The sequence below is a fragment of the Orycteropus afer genome, unplaced genomic scaffold (assembly GCF_000298275.1).
Source record: "Orycteropus afer afer isolate SDZICR_OR568_19922 unplaced genomic scaffold, OryAfe1.0 scaffold00033, whole genome shotgun sequence".
NCBI lineage: Eukaryota > Metazoa > Chordata > Mammalia > Tubulidentata > Orycteropodidae > Orycteropus > Orycteropus afer.
This window is the reverse complement of record NW_006921620.1, coordinates 3,063,013-3,073,707: the sequence shown is the minus strand read 5'-3', so window position 1 is coordinate 3,073,707 and position 10,695 is coordinate 3,063,013. Positions and strand designations below refer to the sequence as shown.

Sequence of the window (10,695 nt, the reverse complement as noted above, 5' to 3'; positions counted from 1 at the left end):
AAGAAAAAGCAAGAGAAAAGGTATTAGAAATTAGTAAATTACTCTGAAAAGCTAAAAATCATACATGAAATTAGACCTGGGTTCTCCCAATTGGTCTGCTAAAACTGGCTTATATCGTGTCAGATAAACTCCTCTGGGTCTTAGTTTGCATTTTCAGAAGTGAGGGATTTAGACTAGCTCAGTAATTTTCCATGAGGTTATCTTAAACACTTGAAGACATGTAAAAATGGTTAGTGGAGTCTAAGGTATTTAGCATCTTCTGCCTATCTGCTAACTTCTGCTAACTGCTAAACCAATTGATCTTATACATGCATATTAAGTTATAACTTAATACATGCACCAGCTGGAAAAGAAAGACACTTTAATAGCTTCAACAGAGAGAGTTTTGGCTCTATGATCTAGGCTCTGGGACTTTTACTGCTCATCTAAATAAAAAAAGCTTTTATTGATCCAACACTTGAAGATCACGCTTCATTTTATTGCTATGTTATTTCTGTCTGGTAAACACACACACACACACACACACACACACACATGCCCCTGTTAGCTTAGTTAGGCCAAGGGTCACCTAGAAGATAACCTACTTCCACTTTAATCATGCAAACTAGAGTTAGGTGACTGAGAACTTGCTTTTGGTCTGCAAGACATAGGGAGTTTTGCAAGCCCTGGGGGAGTGCAGAATTTCCTGATGATGTTGCAAGGTGGCTGAATGTCTTCCCTCACTTTGGTTATGACTGCAGAGGTGCTGGGAAGCAAAATGAAAACTAGCACCTTGGAGTGAGCTTTCTCCATAGGCCCCAAGGCTGAGGCCAGGACATTTGAAGGTCATGTCTTGGTGCCACTTCTTAGATTCAAAGGCATTTGATCCCACTCCATTTCCCTCCCAGTTTGTTCATCAATAATCAGTTTTTCAAAATCCAAGTATTTCTGCAGCGGGAAGGGCAAAGGATTGAAAATTTAGAGTGAAGAAAGGGATGGCCAAGGAGATTTTACCAAAGTTCTTATTTTGCTAGTTTAAGTTGAACAATGACATGTGAATTCTAAAAAAAAAATGAGCTTTATTGGTGAACAACAAATTTCATCAGGGCATTTCTTCATCAAGAATCACACAGGGCAGCCCCTTTGCAGTCACCGTCCTACCTGTCTTAGCCTCCAGGTCATGGAGAAGGGTTGGGATTCCTGACTAGGGCTTTGATGTGAACACAGGTATGCAGTGTGCCTTCTGTCCTGGACAGCAGAGGCCACAGGAGTCAGTCTTCACCTCAGGCCTCTCTAGGTACACTTCAGATGAAAGTCATTCTCCCAGCCACCCCAACCACCCTCCGCCCAGTAGGACTGACATCATTACACTTCTTTTTCTACCAGGGTTTATAATGGGAGATTATAAACATTTCAGAATGGTATCACTTTCTTAAGGTCTAGGTAATCTTTAGAGAATTGATCCTGTTCCCTAATGAGTAGGAAGATGAACTGGTTTAGTAGTTAGCAGAAGTTAACAGATAGGCAGAAGATGTTAAATACCTTAGACTCCACTAACCATTTTTACATGTCTTCAAGTGTTTAAGATAACCTCATGGAAATGGAAATATTCAAAGAACAAGATTAAAGAAAAAAGTCATCATTCTTTGAATGTGACAACATGCACACCAGTTCCTGTATTTAAATAGAAAGTGAAACTGAATCACACTGTTTACTTTTCATAGTAAAAGCTATTTAGAATTTAAGTCTTCTTCCTGAAAGAGCAACAGGGTTTTTGGAAAATATTTCTTCCCCATTCTTTTGAAATTTGTTGCTTACTAGAAACCTGGGGGCTATGCTTTATTGAAGATGACACTTTACTTCAATGAAGAATTACACAAAGGACAGGGGACTGGTGATCCGGGGAGGAGACCGTGTAGGCTCTGAGTCCGCAGAGCACATGGCTGAACCAAACTGGAACAGAGACCTAAGGCCTCAGCAAACAGCTGTTCAAATCTTGCTTAGGTTGAATGATTAGCAACTGGCAATATAGACTTTGAGAGGGACCTCACAATACCTTCAAGTCTGCTTGGGTAAGCTTGAGCTCAGTTTATACCAAAGGCCTAAAGAAAATGGACATGAAAGGGAAACAAAGAAAGTAAGGAATTTGTCTCAAGAAAATTCACTTTATGATTTTTTTTATTGTGGTAAAATATCTAACAAAATATTTTCCATTTCAACCACTTTTACATCTACAATTTAGTGACATTAATTACATTCACCATGTTATACAATCACCACCACTGTGAGAGTTAAGGTTGTTAGCTTGGCTGGGCCATGATTCTCAGTGGTTATGATATAGTCATCCCCCATGATGAGATCTGATATAATGTAATCACCTCCATGATGAAATCTGCTACGAGCAGCCAATCAGTTGATAGGGAGTTTCCTCAGAAGTATGGCCAGATTCCAATATATATATATAGACATCCTGACAAAGTTCTCTGGCTTTTTGTTTGATTTGCACCTTGCATCTGGCTCATTAACATCTGACCTCTAGTTCTTGGACTTGAACCAGTGGCCTGCCATACTGCCTACCAATCTTGGGATTGTTGCCTTTGTAGTCTGTGAACCAACAGCCTGCCAATCTTGGGTTCATCAGCCCCTGCAGTTACGTGAGTGAGGAGAGGCCTCCAGCTTGAGATCTGATTTACTGAGTTGGGACTTGCTGGCCTCTTGAGATAATTTTTTCTCTCTCTATAAAAGTGTCACTGTTTTTTCTTCTCTAGAAAAGCCAGCCTAAGACACTACCCATTTACAAACTTTTTCATCACCCTTAATAGAAACCCAGTACCCCTTAAGCAATAATTCTCCACTTTTCCCTCCCACCAACCCCTGGTAACAACTAATAAACTTTAACCACTAATAAACTAATAACCCCCCGCCCCTTTTCTCTGTGTGTTTGATTATTCTAGGTGCTTCATATAAGTGGGATCATACAATCTCTCTCCTTTAATGTCTGACTTCACTCATCATAATGTTTGCAAGGTTCTGCAAACAAGGTTCTGCATGGATGTTACAACATCCATGTTGTAGCACGTATGAGAACTTCATGACCACATTTTGTTTAGCCATTCATCTGTCAGTGGACATTTGGCTTGTTACCACCATTTGGCTGTTGTGAATAGTGCTGAGATCAACACTAATGTACAAGTATCTGTTTGCATTTCTGCTTTCAGGTTTCTTCTGTACATACCTAGGCGTGGAATTGCTGGGTTATGTGGTATTCTATGTTTAAGTTTTTGAAGAACCACCAAACTTGTTTCCACAATGGATGCATCATTTTACAATCCCATCAACAACAGATGAAGGTTCCCATTTCTCCATATCCTCGCTAACACTTGCTATTTTCCATTTCTTCTGGTAATAGCCATCCTATTGGGGCAAAGTGGTATCTCACTGTGGTTTTCATTTGTACTTCCCTAATGAATAATGAATAAAGAAAATGAAAATCCTCACAAATGGACCAATAAAAAACATCACAAGAAATGACAAAGAAATTGAAGTTGTCAAGGATTGTCAGGGATTTCATTCTACTTGGATCAACAATTAACGGCCATAGAAGAAGCAGTCAAGAAAACAAATGGTGAATTGCACAAGGAAAATACACTGCTAAAGACCTCTTTAAGGTATTAAAAAGCAAAGGTGTCACTTTGATGACTAAGGTGAACCTGACCCCAAGCTGTGGTCTTTCCAACTGCATCATACTCATGTGAAACCTAGACAATGAGGGAGACCAAAGGAAAACTGAAATGAATTGTGATGTTGGCAAATAATAAATCTACTATATTGTTGTTACATGCCGTCGAGTTGGCCCTGACTCATAGCAACCCCTCCTTGGGTTTCTGAGGCAGTATCATTATGGAAGTAGATTGCCCAACCTTCCTTCCGAGGAGTGGTTGGTGGGTTTGAACTGCCTTCTGGTTAGCAATCAAGTGCCTTAGCCACTATGCTACCAGAGCTCCTAAAATAAAGCAAATTCATCTTGGAGAAGTATAGCCAGAATGCTTCAGAAAAGAGAGAATGGTAAGACTTTTCTACTTTGGTCATGTTGTCAGAAAAGACCAATGCTAGAAAAAGACCTGGTTGGTAGAGGGTCACTGAAAACAAGGGAAACCTTCTATGAGACAGATTGACACTGTGCCTGCAACAATGGGCTCAAACATACCAAAGATAGTGAGGATGGCACAACTGGGCAATGTCTCATTCTGTCATCTCTAAGGTCACCATGAGTTCTAGCAGACTCAAGTGGCAACTAACAAGTAATGCCATTGAGCATCTTTTCATGTGCATACTGGCCATCTGTCTATCTTGTTTGGTGAAATGTCTATTCAAGTCTTTTGCCCCTCCTCCCCCTTTGTTGATTGGGTTGTCTTTTGTTGTTGAGTTATAGTAGTTCTTTGTATATTATGGGTATCAAACCTTACCAGATATATGATTCCCAAATATTTTTTTCCCATTCTGTAGGCTGTCTCTTCCCTTTAAGTCCTTTGATGCACAAAAACTTTCAATTTTGATGAAAGTCAAGTTTTTTGATTTGTAGTTTGGTATAGTCACTTTTCCTATCAGCTTGCAAATATATCACTGCCTGAAGAGTTCCAGTTCTTAGTTTGCTCCAACCTTAGCAGACCCCATCTTCTTAATCATGTGTGCTGGTTTTCTCAAGTTCTCCCCAACTTTAGACTTCTATGTCTTATAAAGTATGTGCTCTGGGTCTTTCCTCTCTGTGCCTTTCCTCTCAAGGCTGCCCGTGCCTGGGTGAGGCCTCCACTTACCATTCACTCTGCCCTTCTATCACCACCTTTAATTCCTACCCATCCTTCCATGCCATCAAATTGCCTCCTATTTCTGGCTATCACAGTATACCCTGTTTTAGGTGATGTGGCCACATATTTTATCCAAATTGGAATGCTTTTGGAAAAGAGGATGTTTTTACTTAATAATGATGCTGGAATGACAAATATAAACTTGGACTGTCTCAGGCAAAACAGGATGTATGGTACTTCTTTATGGCATTTACTGTTGTTGTGACTACCTCCTTGAGGCAGGCTATTTTGAAGACACTGACTGTTTTTCTCTTTGCATCCATTGCTGTGTCCAGCTCAGCACTTTTTTTTTTTTTAAATAAATCTTTTTATTTTGAAACAACTGTAGATTTATGGAAAAGTTGCAAATATGGAATTCTTGTATACTTTTTACTCAATTTCCATGCTGCATTCATCAAAACTAAGAAACTGTTTATTAACTAAGCTACAGATTTTATTTGGATTTTATCAATCTGTCCATTAATGTTCTCTTTCTGTTCCAGTTTCCAGTCCTCAGTACAACATTGCATTTAATTTACAGGTCTCCCTTGTCTCCTCTAGTCTGGGAATTTCTTAGTATTGGTTTCCTAACCCTGACAGTCTTGAGGAAAACTGGGCAGGTATTCTGTAGAAATCTCCCGGAGACTAGGTTTGTTTGATGTTTCTCTGGATTAACCTGATGTATAAGGAGCTCTGGTGGTGCAGAGTTTAAGGCATTTGTCTGCAAACCAAAAGGTAAGTGGTTTGAACCCATTAGCCCCTCCATGGAAGACAGATGAGGCAGTCTGCATTTGTAAAGATTTACAGCCTTGGAAACCCAATGGGGGTTGCTATGAGTTGGAACTGAATCGATGGCAGTTGAGTTTGGCTCTCTTGGAACCTAAGGTACAGGTTTTCAGGAAGATTATCACAAAATGCCCTTCTTATAATCTCGTATCAGGGAGTGTATTTCCACACGACACCACTGGTTAATCTCTTGATTAATGCAATGTTTACCAAGCACTCTTCACTGCATGGGAGCTCTGGTAGCATAGTGGCTAAGACACTTGCCTGCTAACCAGACGGCTGGCGGTTCAAACCCACCAGCCACTCCTCGGAAGGAAGGTTGGGCAATCCTACTTCCGTAGTGATAACTGCCTCGGAAACCCAAGGAGGGGTCGCTATGAGTCGGGGCCGACTCGACGGCACATAACAACAACAACTTCACTGCATAATGGCTAGTTTTCTTTTTCCCTAATGTAATTTCTTTTTTTTTTTTAAATTGTGATTTGGGTGCAACTTTACAGAGCAAATTGGTTTTCCATTCAACAATTCATACATTTTGTTTTGTGATATTCACTGCAATGTTAATAGCACTCTTTACACTTCTTCCTTGAGTTTACCATTTCACTCCTTTCCTATCCCCTCCTGCCTTCTTAGCTTTATACTTGGGCAAATGCTCTTTTGATCTCATGTGCCTGGTTGTTCTAATGAGTGCATAGCTTCCCAGTATCACTGTTTACCTTCCAGACCTATCGTTTGGCTGAAAGTTGAGCCATGGGTCCCTACTGGTGGAGCAGTGCACGAAGTCTAACTCATCCTGCAAGGGAGAGGGGAGGGAGATTTAAATCCACCTTCTGGAGGAGGTAGTAGCTAAATTTTAATTATCTGGAATTCTTTTCCCATTTATTCACTCATTTATTAAGTATTGGCCCATCTATATTTTATTACTTGGGGTTATAATCCAATACTGCTATTTTGTTGCCTAAATTGTTCTAGTGTTGGCCATTGGGAGCTCTTTGAAGTGGGCTCTCAGGTCCCTTTGACATGCCCCAAACTTTTCGTGTTTTGAAGACTTGCTTACTTTCTATACTGCTAGATGCTCCAGACTTGTCTTGTATTTTCCCCTCTCCAACCTTAGAACTAGACACTTTCCAAGAAGACTTGGTTCCTTTAATTGGAAAACATTTAGAAACCAAGATCCAGCACAGTACTTTGAGCTGAACTGCATTCTTGCTCCAAAAAACCCAAATCAAGCCCACTGCCATTGAGTCCATTCTGACTCATAGTGACCCCCATTGGGTTTCCGAGGTGGCAAATCTTTTTGGAAGAAGACTGCCCAGTCTTCCTTCAGCGGAGTGGCTGGTGGGTTTGAACTGCCAACCTTCTGGTTACCATTCAAATGCCTTAGGGACTGACTGTGCCACCAGAGCTCCTCGCTCTTGCTCCAGTCCTCCTAAAAGAACATAAAGTGGCAGGAGTGTATGGGAGGCAGATATAGCATCCCTCAAAGCAGCCAGTCCCACAGTAACTTGGTGACAGGGGTGGTATTTGTACATCAGGACATTTGCTCTATTTGGATTTTCAATCATTGTACAGTGAGCTACTGGCTCCTCACCTGAGGCCCTGAGACCTGCAGAGTGCCAGGGTGGGTGAGGGCGGGAGTGCCTCTGGGCCCAGGGAGGAGCTGTGGGGATAGGGAGTCTCTTGCTCCCTTTACCCCTGGAAGGGTCACCGGAGGTCAGAGAGAGGGGCTCTGTCAATTATGCTTTTTAAAAGTTTTAGTGAATTATGTATAATTCATATACACAAAAATCACCTGTTTTAAGTGAATCAATTATTTACAACATTTACAAAGTTACATAAAAATCACAATTCAGCTTTAGAACATTTTCATCACCCTAGAAATAAAGATCTCTTGTGCCCAGTTGCAGACAGTCCTTGTTCCCACCTTCAGCTCCATGCAATTGTTAATTTACTATCTGCTTTATATATCTGCATTTTGTATATTTCATATCAATGCACTCATACCATATGTGGTCTATTGCATCTGACCTTTCACTTAGCATGTTTTTGAACTCATCCACATTGTAGCATGCATCAGTAATTTACTCCTTTTTATTTTTGAATATATTCCATTGTAGAGAGATACATTTTTTGTTCATCCATTCACCAGGTGATGATCATTCAGATAATTTTCAATTTTTGACTAATATGAATAATGCTTCAAACATTCATATACAAGACTGTGTGTGAACATGTTTTCACTTCTCTTGAGGTGTGTTATGAATTGAATGAACCATGTCCCCCAAAAAGACATGCTGAAGTCTTAACTCCTGGTACTTGTGAATGTGCTCTCGTTTGGAAATAGGGTCTCTGAAGATGTGACCACTTAGCATGTCATACTTAGTAGGGATGGTCCTAATCCAATATAAGCAGTGTCCTTATAAAAAGAGGAGAGACAGATGGACATACAGAGGGAAGAATGCCAATGATTCCCAGCCAACACCAGAAGTCAGGAGAGAGGCATGGAATAGATTCTCTCGTAGAACCTTCAGAAGGAATCAACAAGGCTAAAACCCTTATTTTAGACTCCTGGCCTTCTGAATGATGACACAATATATTTCTGTTCTTAAAGCCACCTGATTGGTGGTACTTTGTTATGGCAGCCCTAGGAAACTCATACTGGCTGGAATACTGAGGAATGGAATTGCTGGGTCATATGGTAAACTTAAGTTTAACTTTTTCACTGCCCAACTGTTTTCCAAAGTAACCACACCATTTTATATGGCCACAGCAATAAACCACAATTCCAGTTTCTCCCCATCCTTGCCAGCATTTGTTTTTGCCTTGTTTATTATTGTCATTCTAGGAGGTGTGAAGTGGTATCCCATTTTGGTTTTATGCAGGTTTTTAAGTGCTAAACATTCATGTATCTTCTTTGCTGAAATCCTTTGCCCATTTTTAAATTGTGGTGTTTGCTTTATTTTTGAGTTTTAAGAATTCTTTATATATTTGGCATATAAATTGTTTTACTAGATATATGGGAGCTCTGGTGGCAAAGTGCCTAAGGCATTTGACTGCTAACCAGAAAGCTGGTGGTTCAAACCCACCAACTACCCCTCGGAAGGCAGAATGGGTGATCTACTTCCCTAGATATACTGCCTTGGAAAACCAAAGAGGGGTTGCTATGAGTCTAATCGACTTGATGGCAGTGAATTTGGTTTGGTTCTTTTGGACCAGAAGCATGATTTGAAAATATATATTTTAAAATATTTTCTCCCAGTCTGTGTAGTCTGTCAATTCATTTTCTTAATGGTGTTTTAAATTTTGAGGAAGCCAACTTATGAAATATTTTTCTATAGCTTGTACATTTGGTGTCATATCTAAGAACTCTTCTAAACAAAAGTCATGTAGGTTTACCCCTATGTTTTCTTCTAAGAGTTTCACAGTTCTTGCTGTACAATGTATTTTGAGTTTATTTTTGTGTATGGTGTGAGGTGGCATCTAAAGTCATTTTGTTTGCTTGTCTCTGGATAGCCAAAAGTTTCAAATGTCTTTATTGAAAAGACCATCCTTTGTTCATTGAATTGCCTTGGCACCATTCTTGAAAATCAATTGACCACAAATGTAAGGGTTTATTTCTGTTCCATTGGTCTGTATGCCTATCCCGATGTCAATGCCACACTGTCTTGATTAGTGTAGCTTTAAAGTAAGTTTTGAATTCAGAAGTACTCTTCATTTTCAGAACTGTTTTGGCTATTCTGCGTCTTCTGCATTTCCAAATACCTTTTAGGATCAGCTTGTCAATTTCTGCAAAAAAGCTACTGGGATTTTGATGGGAATTACATTGAATCTGCAGATCAATCTGGGGGGAACTGCCATCTTACCAACACTGAGTCTTCCAATCCATGAACACAGAATTTCTTTAATTGATATCTTAATTTTTCTGAACAATGTTTTATAACTTTTCATTGTACAATCTTGTACTTCTTTTGGTAAGCTTATTCCCAAGCATTTACTTCTTTTTAATGCTATTGGGAATGGAATTGTTTTAACTTAATTTTAGATTTTTCATTGCTAGTGCATAAAAGTATAATGATTTTTGTGTATTGATCTTCTATCTTATGATCTTGCTAAACTCACTGATTCGTTCTAGTACAGTATGATTTTTTGTTTTTGTTGTGAGACCTTCAGTCAGCAGCATGCCAGAGAGGACCAAGACCAACAAGAAAGCAGCAGCTTTTGTCTATGTGGAGTTTTAATTTTTACCTTCTGTGGTGGTGAAGTTTGTGTGTCAACTTGGCTAGGTCTGGGTGAGTGGCTGGGCAGCTGGATGTAGTATTCCCCATGATGAGACTGGTAATCAACTTCATGGTGGAATCTACTATAAGCAGCTGGTAGCTGCCTTTGGGTATCTGCTTCCTGTATATAAGCAGCAGCTTTGGGAATGGTCTCTAGCTTATGGCACGCTTGGTCCCTGCATGTAGTCGTGTCATTGCTTAGCAGCCTGCCATGCTCAGCCAATCTTGGGACTTTCAATGCACTTGAATTAATGGCCTGCCCTGTAGTTTGGTAACATTGGGACTATGCCATTTTATTTGTTGACCTTGGGCTTGTTAGCCTCATCAGCCAGTAGCTGCCTGAGTGAAGAGATGCCTCTAGCTTCAGTGGGCCAGGAGCAAGAGGCAGAACTGAAGCCTAAGGTCGAGGGGCTTTCACCCAGCCCCTAGAGCCTGGCACTTTGAACTTGGACTGAAAGCCTCTAAATTGTAAGAAGAGTGATCAGAATTCCCAGGTGTATAGTAGAGCTGACAAGGGGCAAGGTTATGTTCATTGCCCCTAGAGCCTGGCACTTTGAACTTGGACTTAAAGCCTCCAAACTGTAAGAATAAACTCCTGTTTGTTAAGGCCATCTCATTTGTGGTATATTCTTGTCAGAGCGGCACTAGGTAACTAGAACACGGGGCAAGACCTCCCCACCGGATCCTGACCCTTTTACACAAGGTTTTCCCCAACGTGATTTGCCCCAGCCTCAGAGGTAGGCAGGTGCCCATGGCACCATGGGCAAGTCATGACCATCAGCCCGATGTCCCCTGCAGGCATGCTACTT

The 10,695-nt window shown here is 40.5% G+C and overlaps 1 protein-coding gene across 1 annotated transcript in view; it reads right to left on the bottom strand.

Annotated features, from left to right (window-relative positions):
* Positions 1-825: 825 nt before the first annotated feature.
* The window catches only part of RPAP2 (RNA polymerase II associated protein 2), a 189,048-nt gene continuing 179,178 nt past the window's right edge, over positions 826-10,695 (bottom strand). The window contains exon 13 of the mRNA XM_042780301.1: positions 826-927. Coding sequence (XP_042636235.1) covers positions 826-927 — 102 coding nt within the window. The remainder of the gene's footprint in view (positions 928-10,695) is intronic.